Source organism: Scyliorhinus canicula, chromosome 13, assembly GCF_902713615.1.
Source record: "Scyliorhinus canicula chromosome 13, sScyCan1.1, whole genome shotgun sequence".
Classification (NCBI taxonomy): domain Eukaryota; kingdom Metazoa; phylum Chordata; class Chondrichthyes; order Carcharhiniformes; family Scyliorhinidae; genus Scyliorhinus; species Scyliorhinus canicula.
In genome coordinates this window covers 17,647,509-17,669,332 of record NC_052158.1, presented here as the reverse complement: position 1 = coordinate 17,669,332, position 21,824 = coordinate 17,647,509, and the positions used below count along the sequence as shown (strand labels likewise).

The 21,824-nt window shown below is 55.0% G+C and overlaps 1 protein-coding gene across 1 annotated transcript in view; it reads left to right on the top strand.

The window, feature by feature from the left end:
- Positions 1 to 595: 595 nt before the first annotated feature.
- Positions 596 to 21,824, top strand: part of LOC119975877 (neurogenic locus notch homolog protein 1-like) — a 115,181-nt gene continuing 93,952 nt past the window's right edge. Inside the window, 7 exon segments of the mRNA XM_038815772.1 lie at positions 596 to 1,055; positions 4,538 to 4,660; positions 8,046 to 8,279; positions 9,780 to 9,935; positions 15,518 to 15,703; positions 18,107 to 18,220; positions 21,454 to 21,567. Of these exon segments, the coding sequence (XP_038671700.1) occupies positions 665 to 1,055; positions 4,538 to 4,660; positions 8,046 to 8,279; positions 9,780 to 9,935; positions 15,518 to 15,703; positions 18,107 to 18,220; positions 21,454 to 21,567 (1,318 nt within the window). The 5' untranslated portion in view covers positions 596 to 664.

Genomic DNA, 21,824 nt, shown 5'->3' with positions numbered 1-21,824 from the left:
TCCTCTCTCCCCAGGTGTTGAGAAGGTTAAAACATTCCTGTCAGGTAGGAAAGACTTTTAGTGGCCGGGAATTCTGACCCAGTGGTGGTGAGGGAGCAGTGAGAGAACCCCCAAGTCAGGATGATGGGCGGCTTAAGAGGGGAAATTGCAGATGGTGGTGCTCCCCGATATCTGCTGCCTTTGTCCTTTTAGATGGGAGCGGGTCGTGGGTTTGGAAGGTGCTGCCTAAGGAGCCTTGGTGAGTTGCTGCAGTGCATCTTGTAGATGGTACACACGGCTGCCGCTGAGCGTCCATGATGGACGGGGTGAATGGTTGTGGATGGGGTGCCAATCATGCAGCTCTGGATGGTGTCGGGCAACTTGAATGTTGTTGCAGCTGCACTTATTCAGGGAAGGGGAGAGTAATCCATCACACTCCTGACTTGTAGGTGATGGACAGGCATGGGAGAGTCAGGAGGTGAGTTACTCACTGTAGACGTCCTAGTCCCTGATCTGCTCTTTTAGCCACAGTATTTACACAGTATTTATGTGCCTGGTCCAGTTTAGTTTCTGGTCAATGGTCACCACTCAGATGTTGATGTTGGCCAACATAGTGATGCTAATGCTGTTGAATCTCATGGGGAGGTGGTTACATTTTCCTTCTTTTTGTTGGTGGATGAGGTGAATGTTTCAAGTAGGACTGAGTTCACTGACATTTATCTTCTGCCCTGCAGGTCCTCAATGTCAGCTGGCAGATCTATGCACTGCCAACCCCTGCACCAATGGCGGGAGATGCACCAGCACCAAGGGGCACTTCACCTGCCAGTGCGACCCGGGATTTGAGGGCCAGGTGTGCGAGATCGATGTGGATGAGTGCAGCTCCGGCTTGGGAGGGCCCTGCCAGAACGGAGCCACCTGTATCAACGTGCCCGGCTCGTACATATGCTCCTGCCCATCTACCTACACCGGCCCCAACTGCGAGATCCCCTCCACCTCCTGCTACCCATCATCCTGCCAAAATGGGGGGACATGCTTTCCGAGAGATGGCGTGATGGACCAGTGCGCCTGCCTCCCAGGTAAGTTCCTTTTCACTGTCGATAACTCACACAAAGCAAATTGACAATTTCCACTCTGGTGATGGGAGGGTCATGAGAGGGGTTTGGGCTATATGTTGGGGAATGTGCACAGTCTGTTATTTTTCATGTGTTAAAACTCGCTCTTCGTAACATCAGCCTGGTGGCTCGGTTTGCTGTGTGTAGCTGGGTGTGGCATTGTGAGAAGCATTGTGAGCCCACTCTGAATAGCATTCAAGGTAACGGAGCAAGGGTGGAAATGGGATAGAATAGATAAGTGTTTGAAGGCAAGCACGGATAAAATGGGCCAAAGGGCCTCTTTTTGTCTTGTAAAACTCTACGACTGTATCTGGTCCTGACACAACATCCTAAATTAACCTGGTAGAGTAGATTGGCGAGGTGGTGACATGATAGGATTGTAACTGGACTATTAATCTCAAGACCCAGAGTAATGCTCTGGAAGTCTGGGTTCAAATCCCTCCATGGCAGATGGTCAAATTTGAATTTAATAAAAATCTAAAATTAAAACATCTAATGATGACCATGAATCTTTTTCACAAAACCCCAGTTGATCAGGGTAGATTGTGGATCCATTAAATGCACACAATACTCTTAATGGCAGTAAAACAAAGAAAATTTGGAAACATTCAGCTAGTCTGGCTCTGGCAGGTGATTCTCAAACGGTCACCATAACAGGACATTTTTTTTGAAAGGCAGCTCGGTAGCACAAGCGGATAGCACTGTGGCTTCACAGTGCCAGGGTCCCAGGTTCGATTCCCAGCTGGGTCACTGTCTGTGCGGAGTCTGCACATTCTCCCCGAGTCTGTGTGGGTTTCCTCCGGGTGCTCCGGTTTCCTCCCACAGTCCAAAGACGTGCAGGTTAGGTAGATTGGCCATGCTAAATTGCCCTTAGTGACCAAAACGGTGAGGAGGGGTTATTGGGTTACGGGGATAGGGTGGAAGTGAGGGGTTAAGTGGGTCGGTGCAGACTTGATGGGCCGAATGGCCTCCTTCTGCACGGTATGTTGTATTATAAATTTTAACACAATGGACAACAACACACCTCCAAACTAGCCAGCATGGCTTTACATAACCAACATCCCAACAGATATTCCCCACCAACCTGCCCCCGCCTTGTCCGAATCCCCCTGCCTCCCCTTTTGTACTCATGGGATGTGGGTCTCGCTGGCCAGGCCAGCATGTGCTGCCCACCCCTAATTACCCCTGAGAAGGTGGCGTTGAGCTGCAATCTTGAACGGCTGCAGTCCCTGAGCTGTCGTTGGAGCCGCAGTGCTGACTCAGGATGCCAATCCAGCGACGATGAAGGAACGGCGATAGGTTTTCAATCAGGACCTGTTTGTGTCCAGGGAGGGGAACCTCCACGTGGTGGTGTCCCAATGTGTCCGCTGACAGACACCATTTGGATCTCAGCTGGAGTTTTCTGTACACTTCTGGGCACCCCATTGTGGAAGTGGCGACACAGTCCCGGAGGACCATAAAAGGAGCAAGGACGAGAGAGCACAGATTTAAAGTGAGTTGTAAAAGATGTAAATATGAGGCGAGAAAAAACGCTTTCATGCAACGAGTGGTTGGGGTCTGGAATGCGCTGCCTGGAAGTTTAGGGCAGCATGGGAGCATAGTGGTTAGCACTGTTGGTTGCAGCGCCAGGGTCCCAGGTTCGATTCCCGGCTTGGGTCACTGTCTGTGAGGAGTCTGTATGTTCTCCCCGTGTCTGCGTGGGTTTCCTCCGGGCGCTCCGGTTTCCTCCCACAAGTCCCGAAAGACGTGCTGTTATTTTGAATTGGACATTCTGAATTCTCCCTCTGTGTACCTGAACAGGCGTCGGACGTAGCGACTGGGGGCTTCTCACAGTAACTTCATTGCAGTGTTCATGTAAGTTACTTGTGACAATAAAGGTTGTTATTATAGTGGAGCAGGTACAATCGAGGCAATGGAGGGGACGTGAGATGATAATCAGAAAAGAAACAATGTGCACGTGTAGATGGAAAACCCAGGGGAGTGGCAATAAGTCACAATGCATATTCAGAGAGCTGGTGTAGACATGATGGGCGGAATGGTCTCTTTCTGCGCCGGAACAATTCTTATCCTTCTGGAGCAGAAGTTTATAGCCAACTTCCGCACGCATGAGCACGGCCTCAACCGGGACCTTGGATTCATGTCGCATTACATTCACCCTCCACCATCTGGCCTGGGCTTGCAAAATCCTACCAATTGCCCTGGCTTGAGGCAATTCACACCTCTTTAACCTGGGGTTACTCCTATCTCTGGATCTGTAAAGACATAATTACCTGTAAATGTTTGCATTCTAAGCATCTCTGACTTTGTCTGTATATATGATTCTGGAACATAGCTCTTCATTCACTTGAGGAAGGAGCAGTGCTCCGAAAGCTAGTGATTTGAAACAAACCTGTTGGACTTTAACCTGGTGTTGGAAGACTTCTTACTGTCCTTCTGGTTGTGAGTGTCTGGAAGGACAATGGCTTGGCATTGACATGAGGAATGGAGCAGGCAGGCGAGCTGACCTACAACTATGCAAATAGGGCGCTTGCCAGGGGTGGCAGAATTTGTGGTAGGGCACTCAGAACTGACCCTCTGACAGTGCAGCACTCCCTCAGTATTGACCCTCTGACAGTGCAGCACTCCCTCAGTACTGACCCTCTGACAGTGCAGCACTCCCTCAGTACTGACCCTCTGACAGTGCAGCACTCCCTCAGTACTGACCGTCTGACAGTGCAGCACTCCCTCAGTACTGACCCTCTGACAGTGCAGCACTCCCTCAGTACTGACCCTCTGACAGTGCAGCACTCCCTCAGCACTGACCCTTTGACAGTGCAGCACTCCCTCAGTACTGACCCTCTGACAGTGCAGCTCTCCCTCAGTACTGACCCTCTGACAGTGCAGCTCTCCCTCAGTACTGACCCTCTGACAGTGCAGCACTCCCTCAGTACTGACCCTCTAACAGTGCAGCACTCCCTCAGTACTGACCCCCTGACAGTGCAGCACTCCCTCAGTACTGTCCCTCTGACAGTGCAGCACTCACTCAGTACTGACCCTCTGACAGTGCAGCACTCCCTCAGTACTGTCCCTCTGACAGTGCAGCACTCCCTCAGTACTGACCCTCTGACAGTGCAGCATTCCCTCAGTACTGACCCTCTGACAGTGCAGCACTCCCTCAGTACTGACACTCCCACAGTGCAGCACTCCCTCAGTACTGACCCTGTGACAGTGCAGCACTCCCTCAGTACTGACCCTGTGACAGTGCAGCACTCCCTCAGTACTGACCCTGTGACAGTGCAGCATTCCCTCAATTGGGTCGAAACAGAGGATTTTGACTCAGGCAGGATTGCGACACACTAAACCTCCACTCACATTGTGGCAAGAGATTAAAAACGAAAGAAGGGGCAGCTGAGGAAATAATTTTATGATGATTTATATCTCGCAATTTCAATATCTGTTTTTTGCAGCTTTTACTGGTCGGTTTTGCGAAGTGAATGTCGATGACTGTAAAGGACATCGGTGTCAGAATGGAGGGATATGTGTCGACCGAGTCAGTACCTACGATTGCAAATGTCCCTCCGTGTGGACTGGTAATAACCCTCTACTATTCAATGAACATTTCATTGAGTTAACAATCCCCCACCCCTCCCACACTCCCTCTGCTCCCCCACGCCCTGCTCCAACCCCCAACAGCATGTCTCACACAAACCCCAACACAACCTCCCCATCCCCAACCCCAACACCACCTCCCCATCCCCCCAACCCCAACACCGCCTCCCCATCCCCATCCCCCAACCCCTAACCCCACCTCCCCATCCCCCATCCCCAACCCCTAACCCCACCTCCCCATCCCCCATCCCCCAACCCCTAACCCCACCTCCCCATCCCCCAAACCCCTAACCCCACCTCCCCATCCCCCAACCCCTAACCCCACCTACCCATTCCCCAACCCCACCTCCCCATTCCCCAACCCCACCTCCCCATTCCCCTCTCCCTAACCCCACCTCCCCATCCCCCCAACCCCTAACCCCACCCATCCCCCCAACCCCTATGACCACCTCCCCATCCCCCTACCCCTAACCCCACCTCCCCATCCCCCCAACCCCTAACCCCACCTCCCCATCCCCACTACCCCTAACCCCACCTCCCCATCCCCCTACCCCTAACCCCACCTCCCCATCTCCCAACCCCTAACCCCACCTCCCCATCCTCCTACCTCTAACCCCACCTCCCCATCTCCCAACCCCTAACCACACCTCCCCATCCCCCAACCCCTAACCCCACCTCCCCATCCCCCAACCCCTAACCCCACCTCCCCATCCCCCCCAAACCCTAACCCCACCTCCCCATCCCCCTACCCCCACCTCCCCATCCCCCCAACCCCTAACCCCACCTCCCCATCCCCCAACCCCTAACCCCACCTCCCCCTACCCCTAACCCCACCTCCCCATCCCCCCTACCCCTAACCCCACCTCCCCATCCCCCCAACCCCACCTCCCCCCAACCCCTAACCCCACCTCCCCATCACCCCAACCCCTAACCCCACCTCCCCATCCCCCCAACCCCTAACCACACCTCCCCATCCCCTACCCCTAACCCCACCTCCCCATCCCCCAACCCCTAACCCCACCTCCCCATCCCCCCAACCCCTAGCCCCACCTCCCCATCCCCCCAACCCCTAACCCCACCTCCCCATCCCCAACCCCTAACCACACCTCCCCATCCCCCCAACCCCTAACCCCACTTCCCCATCCCCCCAACCCCTAACCCCACCTCCCCACCTCCCCCCTACCCCTAACCCCACCTCCCCATCCCCCCTACCCCTAACCCCACCTCCCCATCCCACCAACCCCTAACCCCACCTCCCCACCTCCCCCTACCCCTAACCCCACCTCCCCACCCCCCCAACCCCTAACCCCACCTCCCCATCCCCCTACCCCTAACCCCACCTCCCCATCCCCAACCCCTAACCCCACCTCCCCATCCCCCAACCCCTAACCCCACCTCCCCATCCCCCCAACCCCTAACCCCACCTCCCCCCCTACCCCTACCCCTAACCCCACCTCCCCATCCCCCCAACCCCTAACCCCACCTCCCTATCCCCAAACCCCTAACCCCACCTCCCCATCCCCCAACCCCTAACCCCACCTCCCCATCCCCCCAACCCCTAACCCCACCTCCCCATCCCCAAACCCCTAACCCCACCTCCCCATCCCCCAACCCCTAACCCCACCTCCCCATCCCCCCAACCCCTAACCCCACCTCCCCCCTACCCTTACGCCTAACCCCACCTCCCCAACCCCCCAACCCCTAACCCCACCTCCCCATCCCCCTATCCCTAACCCCACCTCCCCATCCCCCAACCCCAACACCACCTCCCCATCCCCCCAACCCCACCTCCCCATCTCCCCCCAACCGCTAACCCACCTCCTCAACCCCCAACCCCACCTCCCCATCCCCCAACCCCAACACCACCTCCCCATCCCCCCACCCCTAACCCCACCTCCCCATCCCCCAACCCCTAACCCCACCTCCCCATTCCCCTCCCCTAACCCCACCTCCCCATCCCCCCAAACCCTAACCCCACCTCCCATCCCCCAACCCCAACACCGCCTCCCCATCCCCCCAACCCCCAACCCCACCTCCCCATCCCCCCAACCTCTAACCCCACCTCCCCATCCCCCAACCCCTTACCCAACCTCCCTATCCCCCACCCCTAACCCCACCTCCCCATCCCCCTAACCCCACCCCATCCCCAACCCCTAACCCCACCTCCCCATCCCCCCTACCCCTAACCCCACCTCCCCATCCCCCTACCGCTAACCCCACCTCCCCACCCCATCCCCCTACCCCTAACCCCACCTCCCCATCCCCCAACCCCTAACCCCACCTCCCCAACCCCCCAACCCCTAACCCCACCTCCCCATCCCCTACCCCTAACCCCATCTCCCCCTACCCCTACCCCTAACCCCACCTCCCCATCCCCCTACCCCTAACCCCACCTCCCCCTACCCCTACCCCTAACCCCACCTCCCCATCCCCCTCTACCCCTAACCCCACCTCCCCATCCCCCAACCCCGAACCCTACCTCCACATCCCCCAACCCCTAACACCACCTCCCCATCCCCAACCCAACCTCTAACCCCACCTCCCCATCCCCCCCCCAACCTCTAACCCCACCACCCCATCCCCAACCCCTAACCCAACCTCCCCATCCCCTACCCCTAACCCCACCTCCCCATCCCCCCAACTCCTAACCCCACCTTCCATCCCCCCAACGCCTAACCCCACCTCCCCAACCCACCCCAACCCCTAACCCCACCTCCCCATCCCCCCTACCCCTACATCCCCCCTACCCCTAACCCCACCTCCCCATCCCCCAACCCAACCTCTAACCCCACCTCCCCATCCAACCCAACCTCTAACCCCACTGCCAACTCCACCCCAGTGCTTCAACTGCAGATAAATATTCTGTGTTCAGTCTGTCAGTGGGACAAGGTGACGATAATTTCAGGGATCGACATGGTAAAGTCACAGCGCGTTCAGGGACTGATAGGGTAAGGTCACGGTGAGTTCAGGATAAGGTCACGGTGAGTTCAGGATAAGGTCACGGTGAGTTCAGGATAAGGCTAATAAGGTGAGGTGAGATCAGCGGGACAAGGTCACAGTGAGTTCAGGGATTGATAGGATAGGGTGAGGTTAATAAGGTGAGGTGAGATCAGCGGGACAAGGTCACAGTGAGTTCAGGGATTGACAGGGTAAGGTGAGTTCACTGGTTGGGGGAGAAGTTCATGATGAATTTGGGGGTGACAGAGAGGCAAACGTTATTTCACAACAATACCCTTGTTGTGGCTGCGGAATAATTAAATGCTGTCCCAGACAGCTGCTGTGTGGGTCAGAGGGTGGGGCAGCCGTTGTGCGAGCTGTTTACCGTGAGCTGGTGTGACTTCCTAACTGTCCCCGGTTGGGTTACAGGCCAGCACTGCACTGAGGACGTGGATGAGTGCCAACTCCAACCCAACCTGTGCCAGAACGGGGGCACCTGTACCAACACGGACGGCGGCTACAACTGCATCTGCGTCAATGGCTGGTCTGGCCATGACTGCAGCGAGAACATCAATGACTGTACGGAGACCTCCTGCGCACATGGCGCGACCTGCCACGACAAAGTGGCAAACTTTGTGTGTGAGTGCCCGCCTGGCAAAAAAGGTAAGAATGCTCAGCTTCCCCTTTGTCAGGGTGCCTTGGATATCTTGGTGGGGGGTGGTGTGGTGGGGGTGAGGGTGGTGGAAACAGCGGGGGGGGGGGGGGGGGGGGGGTCCTCACAATATTTAACAAACGGATGGTGGGGATCCACCTCAGCCCATTTTGATGGTCGGTCACCTTAACCATGGAAAAGCCCAACCTCAACTTGACCAAATTCAACAAGAGTCACTGGACACTGGGATGGGGGAGCAGGAGCCTTGGTGCCGTGCTGGAAATAGAGAGTTAAGTGAACTCACTGGGTGGGAATTTCACAGGATCGGGAATGCCGGTTGACACCAGGCCTGATATCACTCACTGATGGACTTTGGTGGAGAGTAAAATTGGCCCTGGTTTGAACATGAACATCACACCCACCCCACAGTTTCAATGATGGCTGGGTTGGATGAAAGTTTCCCCATTATTCCGAAGAGCGAGAGGTCAGTTTTTTTCCCCTCGGGAGGTGATGGAAGCCGGTAATATCAACTTATTCAACTGCAAACTAAAGAGATCCCTTTCGGACAATAACCCTTTGGGATACAGTCTGTGATTAATTTGAGATGTGAAATGTGGTAAGCGCGGCATGCTTGGAATGGACAGTTGGCCAGATCTCTCCATCCCCGTGTGCCCCGGTGTCACATCCGGGTCTGTGGTAAATCACAAAGAAAGTCGTCATTTCCATGGTGCTTTTCAGCACCAGAGGCTGTGTCTAAGAGGTTTACAACCAATGAAGTACTTTTAAAACTGTAGCTACTGTTGGAATTTCAGAAACGCGGCAACCAATTTGCATGCAACAAGATCCCACAAACAGCAAAGTGATCGTGAGCGGATAATCTGCTGTTTGTCCTGTGATGCCGATTGAGGGTTATCTCGAGGTCGGGACATTGGGGGAAACTCTCCTGCTCTCCTTCTGAACAGTGCTGTGGGATCTTTTACACCCCTGTCAGTGCAGCGCTTTCTCAGTGCTGCACTGGGAGTATCGGGCCTAGAATTTAGTGGTCAGGTTTGTGGCCTGTGACTTGAACTCGCTTCCTTCTGACTGCAATCCACGAATGCTCCACCTGAGCCTCAGGGAGAGAGATTGAAGGTTACAGTGAATGAACAACTCCATGATCGTCGTATCATGTGCGGCATTCACAATGTTGGGAGGTGAACCTGCTGGACCCAATTCTTTATCTTGTTCCGACATCCCACTGCTTCCCCTTCCACCTTACCATCCCAGGGACATGAGCCTGTGGCCAGGCCAATGAGAGAGGACCAGCAGCCACCATTGAACAAAGGCTCTCCTCATTGTAATACGGAAGACCATTCCGTTTTCTCTTTCCTTTGTGTCCTTTCCCTTCCCTTTCACTTCCTATAGGCCTCACGCGCACCTTCCTTCCTCTCCTTCTTTGTTATTTCCATCCCTCCCTCGGCGTTGTGAAGACGTTTTGGTGCCGAGTGACCATTTTGTCATTTTTGCTCCAGGTCTGTTCTGCCAACTGGACGATCCGTGCGTCAGTAACCCGTGCCACGAGAACGCAGTCTGCGAGATGAACCCGTTAACAGGGCAAGCCATGTGCCAGTGCCCCGTCGGCTTCACGGGACTTTCCTGCAAGAAGGACATTGACGAGTGCTCGATGGGTGAGTCTGGTTGGGTCAGTAACCAAGTGGCTGTGCTCTCCTGCCCTCAGGCCCCTTGACCCCTGCCTCCCCTCCCCTTTCAGCCTCCCTCATGCCATGGTCTCCGTGGAGACCAAGAAATAACAAGAAAACCAGCGGACAAGATTTCACTTTTTAGAACTGTCATGATATGCAGATAATGATATACAGACAGGCACAGACAGCAGCTAATGAACACAGAGAACATGACATGACCAATGAGCAGGCAGGACACTCAGGGGTGGTATCTCACTATAAAAGGCACGAGGCACTCACACTCCGCCTCGTTCCACTGATGAACATCTACAGAGTGAGACAGGGTGTATGTACAGTATCACACCTCCAGCACGTGGCTCAGAGCTAGTCTGGTTCAGTCAGACAGAGTAACCACACTTAGGTTAGCAGAGAGTTGAACTCACAGAGAACTGTGCTAACTGTGCTACTGGTTCAATAAATCAGATTGAACTAACTTCGAGGTCTGTAGTATCTTTTGGTTAAAGCTGCATCCAGTTGCAGCCCGTGTTAGCCCAGAGTACGTAACACAACAAGAACCATTGCTTTAACAATCAAATTAAAATCAACATAAATTGAATGGGAATTATTCGTCAAGTTATGGTAAACACATATCACAAGTGACACATTAAAGAGCAGATACAACAAACAGCTCATGGGTTTCCTTGGCAGTCCTCTCCTGGTACGTGGCACTGATCTCAGACACAAACTCCTTCTGAATTTTCTCAGGTGAAATTCTAACTCCTTTTCTGTCAGGATTTAACCGCCGATTCTTGTCCAATAGGCACTCCCAAACCAACACGTGATCCACGGGCATGGTCGTCACCGCAATTGTCCACATTTCCCAGTTTGTCGTCAGCACTTTTCACAGGGTAGATTCACCAGAAACCCTTATGGCCAAACCCTTGGTAGCAGCATTGTACGGTCAGTGCTGGTTGCAGTCAGACGGGGCAGGGGGCAGTGTTAAATTGCGTGTGCGCGGGTTTACGGACATCAATAAAAATGTAACTTCCTGGATTTTAGACGGGAAGGTGGCGGGTGGCGGGGGGACATCTCCATCAGATGCCCCTTTCAAGGAGTGGGCACCTCCTGAACTGCCACCTTCCCTCCCCCCCACCCAGCCAGAAAATCAAACGCCCCCGTTGTGACCCCACACAGGAGCCCCCTACCATTCGCTCCCCTGAACCCCTACCCCTTACCTGGCCCCCTTGTCCCCCGACACCGAGCCTCGGGCATGTCACTGCAGTACGTCTTCCGGCCACTGGAGGACTGTGCCTGGGTGGGCTTCAGAGCTGTCTGCTCTCTGTCTCTCTGCCGGTGCTCTGCTTTAACCCTTTGACTGCTGAGATCAGTCGTACAACAGGTCTTAATATAAATTAGCATTAGGTGTGCATGGGGTTGGGTGAGTGAAGCTACAGTACCACCCCCGCTCAACAACATGTCCAAATGCCTGTCAGAGGAGCCCAGTTGCTACACTGCCACACTGCTTTCCCCACACCGGCATTCCTACAGCGCTTCAGCAGAATGTGGGACAGCTCTGTCCATGGACCGATTGGATCAGGACAGATAAGCTCCTTTGTCCAGGACACTGACAGCCAAATGGTGAGGGTTGAAGAGAGCAACATAGGTGTAACATAGTGTAAGCTATCCGGCTCCTCTGCCATTTAAATTCAACATGGCTGATCTTCAACGTCAAATCATCTTCCCTCACTTTCCCCATTGGTATCTAGAAATCTATTGATCTTCACTTTTCCCGCCGGCAGTGCACCCCTCGCCGCCTGTGGGTTTTCCGGTGGCGTGGGTCAGCTTCAATGGGAAATTCCATTGGCAAGTGGCGGGAGAGGGAGAATCCAGCAAACAGTGCGTTGCCAAGAAACACGGGGCTGGGGAACCGGAGAGACCCTCCCAATGACTGAGCCCCTTCTCAGCACTTTGCAGTAGAGAAAGCCAAGGATTCATCACCCCATCTGACGAAACACTTGGGGCGGGATTCTTTCATCCTGCGGCGAAGTGTTGACGCCGTCTTAAACGCCGGAGCGTTTTACGCCGGTGTCAACAGGCCCCGAGGATCAGCGATCCTGCGCCGCACATGGGGTCAGCACGGCACTGGAGAGCCTTATGCTGCTCCAGCTGCCGATACTGGCGTCAGAACGGGCGCCGCGCATGCGCGTTACGGCCAGCGCAAATTTGCGCATGCACATGGTTGCCTTCTCCCCGCCGGCCACGACGCAACATGGCAGAAAGCTACAGGGGCCCGACGTGGAGGAACATAGGCCCAAACCAGGATACGCCATGCCCGCCGATCAGTAGGCCTCAATCGTGCACCAGGCCACAGTGGAGGCCCCACCCGGAGTTGGTTCTCCCCTCCCCCCCACCAGGTCACACCCCGCAACATGAACGCCGAGGTATCGGCGGGTAGGACCACATGGGAACGGCGCCGGTGGAACTCGGCCTATCTCAGTGGGCACTTGGCCCATCGCGCGCAGAGAATGGACGGGGGGGGGGGGGGGGGGGGGGGGGGGGGGGGGGGGGGGGCAGCATAGAGCGGCCGGCGACTGTCGCTGCTCCGGCCGCTCCGACGCCAATGGTGGTGATTCTCCAGTGACTGGAGAATCGGCGGTCCGACATCGGGGTCGTGTCGGGATCGGAAAATCCCTCTCCATGGCTTCTCATCCCGGTCGGAAATAGCCTTATAGTCTCAATCTGAGACTGTGCCCCCTGCCTCGCGACTCCCCCACAGCCATGAAAAATATCCTTCCCACATCTACCCTTTCGAGCCCTCTAACAATTTTGTACAATTCAATGAGATCACCTCACATTTTTCTCAACTCTATCCAGGCCTCAGCCACTCAATCCGATCACACTATCAGGGTGTGCTGGGCCTGTGCCATAATTCCAGAGGTGAAGAAACTGCCTGCATTTATACACCAATGATGTATCTTTGAAGTGTCTGTTGCAATATAGGAAATCCAGCAGCTGATTCATGCACAGCAAGATCCCACAATCTACAATGTAAAGATGACCAGATGATCAGTTTTTGTGATGTTGGCTAAATGACAAATATTGAGTCAGGAGAGCAGGGAGAACTCATGGCACTGCATTAACACAGTGTCAGTGGGTCACTTACTGCGATTTCAGAGGCACATGGGGCTCTGGTTTAACACCTCACTCAAAAGAATCTCCAACAGAGCAATACTTTCTCAAAATTGAACATCTGACAGTGCAGCTCTCCCTCAGTACTGACCCTCTGACAGTGCAGCACTCCCTCAGTACTGACCCTCTGACAGTGCAGCTCTCCCTCAGTACTGACCCTCTGACAGTGCAGCACTCCCTCAGTACTGACCCTCTGACAATGCAGCTCTCGCTCAGTACTGACCCTCCGACAGTGCAGCACTCCCTCAGTACTGACCCTCTGACAGTGCGGCTCTCCCTCAGTACTGACCCTCTGACAGTGCAGCTCTCGCTCAGTACTGACCCTCCGACAGTGCAGCACTCCCTCAGTACTGACCCTCTGACAGTGCGGCTCTCCCTCAGTACTGACCCTCTGACAGTGCAGCACTCCCTCAGTACTGACCCTCTGACAGTGCAGCACTCCCTCAGTACTGACCCTCTGACAATGCAGCTCTCGCTCAGTACTGACCCTCCGACAGTGCAGCACTCCCTCAGTACTGACCCTCTGACAGTGCGGCTCTCCCTCAGTACTGACCCTCTGACAGTGCAGCTCTCGCTCAGTACTGACCCGCTGACAGTGCAGCACTCCCTCAGTACTGACCAGGGCCGGCTCAAGGTACCGGCAACTCGGGCAGTCGCCCGGGGCGCCATGTGCTAGGGGGCGCCATCAAGGAGTGCGGGTCCCGCGCATACGCAGTTGGGCCGGTGCCAACCAGCACATGCACGGTGGCCGCCCTCCCTCAGGCCGCCCCGCACAAACATGGCGGATGGATCCAGGCTCGCCGGTGGTCACTCCGGCCCCCCCCCCTCCGCCCCCCCCCCTCCGCCCCCCCCTCCGCCCCCGCCTCCGCCCCCCGCCCCCCCCCCCCCGGCCCCGCCACCCCCCCCCCCCCCCCCCCCGGCCCCCCCCCCCCCCCGCCTCCCCCCCCCCCGGCCCCGCCCCCCCCCCGGCCCCGCCCCCCCGCCCCCCCCTCCGCCGCCCCGCCCCCCCCTCCGCTGCCCCGCCCCACCCCCCGCCGCCCCGCCCCCCGCCGCCCCCCCTCCACCCCCCCACCGCCCCGCACCCCCCGCCCCCGACCCCCCCCGCCCCCGCCCCCTCTGACAGTGCAGCACTCCCTCAGTACTGACCCTCTGGCAGTGCAGCACTCCCTCAGTACTGAGCCACTGACAGTGCAGCACTCCCTCAGTACTGACCCTCTGACAGTGCAGCGCTCCCTCAGTACTGACCCTCTGACAGTGCAGCTCTCCCTCAGTACTGACTCTCTGACAGTGCAGCATTCTCTCAGTACTGACCCTCTGACAGTGCAGCACTCCCTCAGTACTGACCCTCTGACAGTGCAGCTCTCCCTCAGTACTGACCCTCTGACAGAGCAGCACTCCCTCAGTACTGACCCTCTGACAGTGCAGCTCTCCCTCAGTACTGACCCTCTGACAGTGCAGCTCTCCCTCAGTACTGACCCTCTGACAGTGCAGCACTCCCTCAGTACTGACCCTCTGACAATGCAGCACTCCCTCGGTACTGACCCTCTGACAGTGCAGCACTCCCTCAGTACTGACCCTCTGACAGCGCAGCACTCCCTCAGTACTGCCCCTCCCACAGTGCAGCACTCCCTCAGTACTGACCCTCTGACAGTGCAGCTCTCCCTCAGTACTGAGCCGCTGACAGTGCAGCACTCCCTCGGTACTGACCCGCTGACAGTGCAGCAGTCCCTCAGTTCCGAACCTCTGACAGTGCAGCACTCCCTCGGTACTGACCCTCTGACAGTGCAGCGCTCCCTCAGTACTGACCCTCTGACAGTGCAGCACTCCCTCGGTACTGACCCTCTGACAGTGCAGCACTCCCTCAGTACTGACCCTCTGACAGTGCAGCACTCCCTCAGTACTGACCCTCTGACAGTGCAGCATCATTCAGTACTGACCCTCTGACAGTGCAGCACTCCCTCAGTACTGACCCTCTGACAGTGCAGCATCATTCAGTACAGTCCCTTCAACAGTGCATAACTCTTTCAGCACTGTCCCTGTGATAATGCAGCAGTCTCTCAGTATGACACTGGGAGTGTCATCTTAGATTATGTGTCAGCCACTGGAATGACTAGAACCTGCACCTTTTGTGTCAAGGTTACTGTGCTACCCACTGAAGCACAGCTGACGGTTATGTGACTCTATTCTGTACGTTGCACATTTCCCTTAACAGAACATTGTACTTTTCATATTTTGATGACCAGATTCAAGCTGGTTAACATGATTGGTGAGATTGAATGCTCTTTCCTGAGTACTGAGGTCACCAAATCGGGAGAATCCTGTTATCATGACCTCTCTCACCTTCAACAGCACTCTGAAAACATTCTAACACTGTTATTTTCCGGAATCTTCCTGAGCAGATGCCAATCCCTGTGAGCTGAATGGCCGTTGTGAGAACAACGTGGGCTCCTTCGAGTGTCGGTGCCTGGCGGGATACACGGGGGCACGTTGTGAACTGGACATCAATGAGTGCCGGTCGAATCCATGCAGGAATGAGGCGACATGCCTGGATCAGATTGGCGAGTTTAAGTGCATTTGCATGGCGGGTAAGATCGCAACCTGCATGGGTGGGTGAAAGTCACAATCTGCACCGGCAGGCGATTCACATTCTGCATGCACGGGTAACTTCACAACCTGCATGGGTGGGTAACTTCACAACCTGCATGGGTGGGTAAGGTCACAATCTGCATGGGTGGGTAAGGTCACAATCTGCACGAAGGGTAAGGTCACAATCTGCATTGGTGGGTAATGTCACAATCTGCATGGGTGGGTAAGGTCACAATCTGCATGGGTGGGTAAGGTCACAATCTGCATGGGTGGGTAAGGTCACAATCTGCATGGGTGGGTAAGGTCATAATCTGCATGGGCGATGAGGTCACAATCTACATGGCGGATAAGGTCACAATTGACATGGGCAGTGGGTCACAATCTGCATGGGCGGTGAGGTCACAATCTGCATCGGTGGTGAGGTCACAATCTGCATGGGCAGTGGGTCACAATCTGCATGGGCAGTGGGTCACAATCTGCATGGGCGGTGGGTCACAATCTGCATCGGTGGTGAGGTCACAACCTACATGGGCAGTGGGTCACAATCTGCATGGGCGGTGAGGTCACAATCTGCATGGGCGGTGGGTCACAATCTGCATCGGTGGTGAGGTCACAACCTACATGGGCAGTGGGTCACAATCTGCATGGGCGGTGAGGTCACAATCTGCATGGGCAGTGGGTCACAATCTGCATGGGCAGTGGGTCACAATCTGCATGGGCGGTGAGGTCACAATCTGCATGGGCAGTGGGTCACAATCTGCATGGGCAGTGGGTCACAATCTGCATGGGCAGTGGGTCACAATCTGCATGGGCAGTGGGTCACAATCTGCATGGGTGGTGAGGTCACAATCTGCAGCGGTGGTGAGGTTACAATCTGCAGCGGTGGTGAGGTTACAATCTACATGGGCAGTGGGTCACAATCTACATGGGCAGTGGGTCACACTCTGTATGGACGGTGAGATTACAATCTGCAGCGGTGGTGAGGTTACAATCTACATGGGCAGTGGGTCACAATCTACATGGGCAGTGGGTCACAATCTACATGGGCAGTGGGTCACAATCTACATGGGCAGTGGGTCACAATCTGAATGGGCAGTGGGTCACAATCTGCATAGGAGGGTATGGTTACATTCTGCATGGGCGGCGAGGTCAATATCTGCATGGGCGGGTAAGGGCACAGCTTCATTGTTGACTTTGTGGACCATTTCTTGGAGAGGCATGCCTGGCTTTGCTGATGACTCTGGTAAATGAAATGCCAGACTGGGAGAGAGGTGACAGGTTCCCTCCCCTTCCCTGAAGGGTGGGAGTCATCTGGCTGGGTTGTCACGATGGCCTTCACTGACCCATTTGTCCTGGTGTAGGCCCAGATGTCACCAGAGTTTATTGAATTGGACTGCAATATTTACCAATTTGGAATTCAAACCATTCTCTCTCCAATTGGCTAGGGGGTGAGTCAATGGTGTGGGGGGAGGGGGGAAATGGAGCAATGGGAGGCCATGTGATAGAGCCTTCAAGATTAGGCCTGGGTATGGTTGGAAATCCCAAAGCAGAGCTGACAATGCCCTGCAGTGAATATTTAAACCTTTTCATGGGATGTGGGTGTTGCTGGCAGGGCCAGCCTTTGTTTCCCATCCCTAATTTTCCTTGAGCTATGTGGTCTGCTGGAACATTTCAGTGGACAGTTAAGAATTAACCACATTGATGGCGTCTGGAGCCACGAGTAGGCCAGACTGGGTAAGGAAGGCAGATTTCCTCTGGGGACATTAGTCAACCAGATAGGTTTTTTCAACAATGGATTACAGTTGATGAGCTATTGACTGAGTTTTATTTTAATATTCCAGATATATTAATTAACTGAATGTAAATCCTTGGGTGATTTGAGCCCATGTCCCCAGAGCATGAACCTGATCTTCTGGATTATTAGCACAGTTGACACCACCACCACACGCCCCAGTCATCCTAATGGTGGTGTCAAAGGGTACTGGATGAAGGTGCTTAAAATGGAGTGGAGATTAGCCATGGACTCATTGAAGGGAGGAGCAGGCGGGAGAGGGGCCGAATGGCCTCCTCCATTTGCTAATGTCGCTGCCTCCAGTGGTTTGAGGCACTGACCTGTGTATCCGGGCTTACACTCACAGCGGTAATTACTGACTGCTCTACGCCTCACTGCTGTCGCACGCGTTGGAAAGACACTCATTGACATCACCTTTGCATCGTTTCCCAACGTACCGGCCGCAGGTGTAGTCGCTGATCAGTCATGGTCACCATTTCTGAGACTAGCCTATATTCCAGATTGATGTCCCGTGACCATTAGGGCTTGGATTATTCGTCCAGTAACATTACTAATATGTGACCGCCTCCCTCCCCACCCCCCTCGTCAACCTTGTCCCATCTTCCCTCAGGTTACGAAGGCCTGTTCTGCGAGATCAACAGTGATGAATGCCTGAGTAACCCCTGCCTGAACAGCGGCATATGCCAGGATCTTGTGAATGGGGTGCACTGCCAGTGCCTTCTAGGTAAGGAATGTGCAACATTGGGCAACACCCTCGGACCCAATTAAAGGATGGAAGAAAGTTAGAACTCGCATTCCCTCATGGCGCCATCATAAAATAATGCAACATTCAGAGCAATTGACATATATATTTTTAGTGTTTTTAAAATGTTATTCTTAGGTTGTCGGCATTGCTGGTAGGCCAGTAGTTTATTGGATAACCTTAAGAAAGTGGTGGTGAGCTGCCTTCTTGAACCGCTGTAATCCATATGGTGTAGGTGCACCCACCGTGCTGTTAGAGAGTGAGTTCCAGGATCACCGCTGCGATATTGACCTAGCGACAGTGAAGGAACAATGTTATATTTCCAAGGCTCGGAGGGGACGTCAGGAGGTAGTGTTTCTCTGTGTCTGTTGGACAGAGTGCATGTTTGTGGAAAGGGTCCTAATCAAGTGGGGCTGCAGTACCCTAGATGGTGTTGAGCTTCTTGAGTGTTGTTGGAGCTGCACTCCCAGGCAAGTGGAGAGTATTCCATCACACTCCTGACTTGTGCCTTGTAGATGGTAGACGGACTATGGGGAATCAGGAGAAGAGTTACTCACTGCAGAATTCCTCGCCTTTGACCCAGCCTTGTAGATACAATGGCTGGGATTCTCTGATCCCACGCCGGGTCGGAGAATCGCCAGGGGGACGACGCGAGAGTTGCGCCACACCACTCCGACGCCGGCCCGTCGATTCTCCGGTGCCGATTCTCGGGCGCCCAACTGATCACCGCTGCGCCGGTAGGGGGCAGTTGAAAGCAGACATACTATCCCCCTAGGAAGGGGTGAATACCTGGCCTGGAGACCGTTGGCACCTGAGTGGCAGGCGCCGCTTTTGATGCCGGCGTCAGTACTTGGCCGCGGTATCGGAGAATCCCGGCCCATGTTTACATGATTGGTGCAGTTCAGTTTCTGGTCAATGATATTGATGGTGGGGTATTCAGTGATGTGGGGCGGGATTCTCTCACCCCAGGGTCAGGCCGGAGAATCGCCCCGACGCCGGTACGCGATTTTCATCACGGCGCCGGTCGGGTCCGCTCCATGGGGCCCCCCGGCGATTCTCCGCCCGGGATGTGCCGAACGGCTGTACCATAAAACCCGAGTTCTGCCGGCAACGTTCTAACCTGGTCTTACCCAGCGGGATCTCGGCGTGGAAGGATCCGGGGGAAGCCTGTGGGGGGATGAGGGGCGTGCGACCCCGGGAGGAGCCTCAGCTGTGGCCTGGCCTGCGATTGGGGCCCACCGATTGGCGGGCCGGCCTCTCGGGCTGGGGGCCTCCTTTTTTCCGCGCCAGCCCCTGTAGCCCTATGCCATGTTGCATCAGGGCCGGCACGGAGAAGGGAGACACCGCGCATGTGCGGAAATCGCGCCAGTCCCACTGCACATGCGCGCATCGGTGCCGGTACCACTGCGCATGCGCGGACGCCGCAGCGCCCATCTGACGCCAGGATAGGCAGCGTGAGTCGCTCCAGTGCCCTGCTGACCCCCTGTAGGGGTCAGAATATTTGCTCCTGAGGCCATGTTGACGCCGTCGGGAAATGCAACGGCATTTACGACGACGTCAACACTTAGGGAGCGATTCTCCGGACTCACGACGCGTCGGAGAATAGCGGGCGGCGCAAATTTTTACGGCCACGCTGGTCTGACGCCCTCCCGCTATTCTCCCCCCCACACGGCCGCCCCCCGACACGAATCGCGGCTTGCCGTTTTTTTACGGCGAGCAGCGATTCTCCCCTGGCCGATGGGCCGATTTCCAAGGCCTTTACGGCCGTTTTTACGAACTAAAAACAAACCTGCTCTCACCTTTTCGTAAAAACGGCCGTAAAGTGCCGTTCTGGGGAACCATGGCACCGATCAAAGGGTGCCAAGGGTGCCATGGGCCTGCGATCGGTGGGCACCGATCGCGGGCAGCGGGTACTTACCCCACGCACTCTTTCTTACTCCGCCGCCCCGATGGATCCGTCCGCGGGGCTTCTGAGGGGCATAACGGCCCGCGCATGCGCGGGTTTCACGCATATGCGTGATGACGTCATCCGCGCATGCGCGGGTTGGAGTCGTCCAATCCGCGCATGCGCAGCTGACATTATCATATGCGTCAGCCGTCGCTAACTTTGGCGCGCGGGCTTAGCGAAATTCGTTAAGCCCGCAATGCCGGAGTTCACGGCCGCGTGATGCTAGCCCCGAACGGGGAGCAGAATCGGGTCCTGGGCGGGGGCTCGGAGGCTGCCATGAAACACGGCCATTTTCGTGGCAGCCTTCACGACTCTCCGCCTTTGGGGAGAATCGCGCCCATAGCCTCAGGATCAGAGAATCCCGCCTGTTAATGCCATTGAATGTCAAAGGGAGATGGTTTGATTCTCTTTTTGGAGATGGTCATTGCTTGACAGTTGTGTAGCCAGTTTGGCTATTCATCAATCAGAAAGCAACACTTACCTAACCTTCAGGAATGGGATCTTCTCAGAGCTGAAGTTTCAATGGTCTATGCAGGTGCAAGAAAGCAGTCCAGCAGTACCCATATAGGCTGGGTCAAAAGATCATGTCAGCTCCTACCTCTATGTAGGCTACCTCATCCAGACACCTCCACCATCCCACTAAAACAGTCACAAGATCTGGGTTTGACGTAAAATTATCTCTTTCTCTCTTTTGTCTCAACCCATCTCCTCTGCCCTATCTCCACCTTCTGTCTCTCATCACCATCGCCCCCTACCATCTCTACCCTTTTCCTTCCTGTTTCCCCGACCTTTTTCACCACCTCTCTCCTCTCCTTTTCTATCCCCACCACTCTCTTTCCCCTTCCCTCTATTTCCCCTTCTCGCTCTCATTCAGTCTATCTTTCACCTGTTTCTCTCTCTGCAAACCCTTCTGTGTCTCTTCTTCTCTTTCAATCTCTGCCCCTCCTTCCCTCTTTCCCTTATCTCTCTGCTTTTCTCTCTCTTTCTCTCATTTCTCCCTCACCCTCCCCTTTTTCAGTATCACATCCTTCACTGTCAGTTGTGTAATGGGAAAGGGATTTACGTCAGGCTTTGACACATTATCAAACACATCTGACACAACGTCCCGGCAACCAAAAGTCTACATATTGAGGAATGACCCCAGATGGAGGGCTGCACCTCTGACCCACCCTGCTCTATTTTATAGGGCACCGCCTTGGTGCCCACTCAGTTGGTGATCAGTTTACCCCTGTGAATGTTAACCTCTTGTCTGTCCCCCCCATCCCAGGCTTCGCTGGGCAGCGATGTGAGATTAATATTGACGAGTGCTCCAGCACCCCCTGCCTGAATGGAGGCAAATGCATCGATGGTCCCAGCCGTTATGACTGCGAGTGCCCAGAAGGTGCGTGCTGCTTTTTTCAATCAATGGTCGTGTTCGATGGTCAATGATTGCTGTCCACCAAGGTCAACATGTAACTGCAGATGAAACTTTTGAGATTTCTGTGCCCTGTATGTCACTAGACCAAAGGAATTGTGTGTTGCCTCATTGTATATGTTGTATTTTTTCGAGTTCTGACACTGGCACAACGTTGCTGTCTGCTGTATAATTGTTCGATGATTCAATATTTTATTTTTCGGGGTTCTAAGCTCACTGTTTTC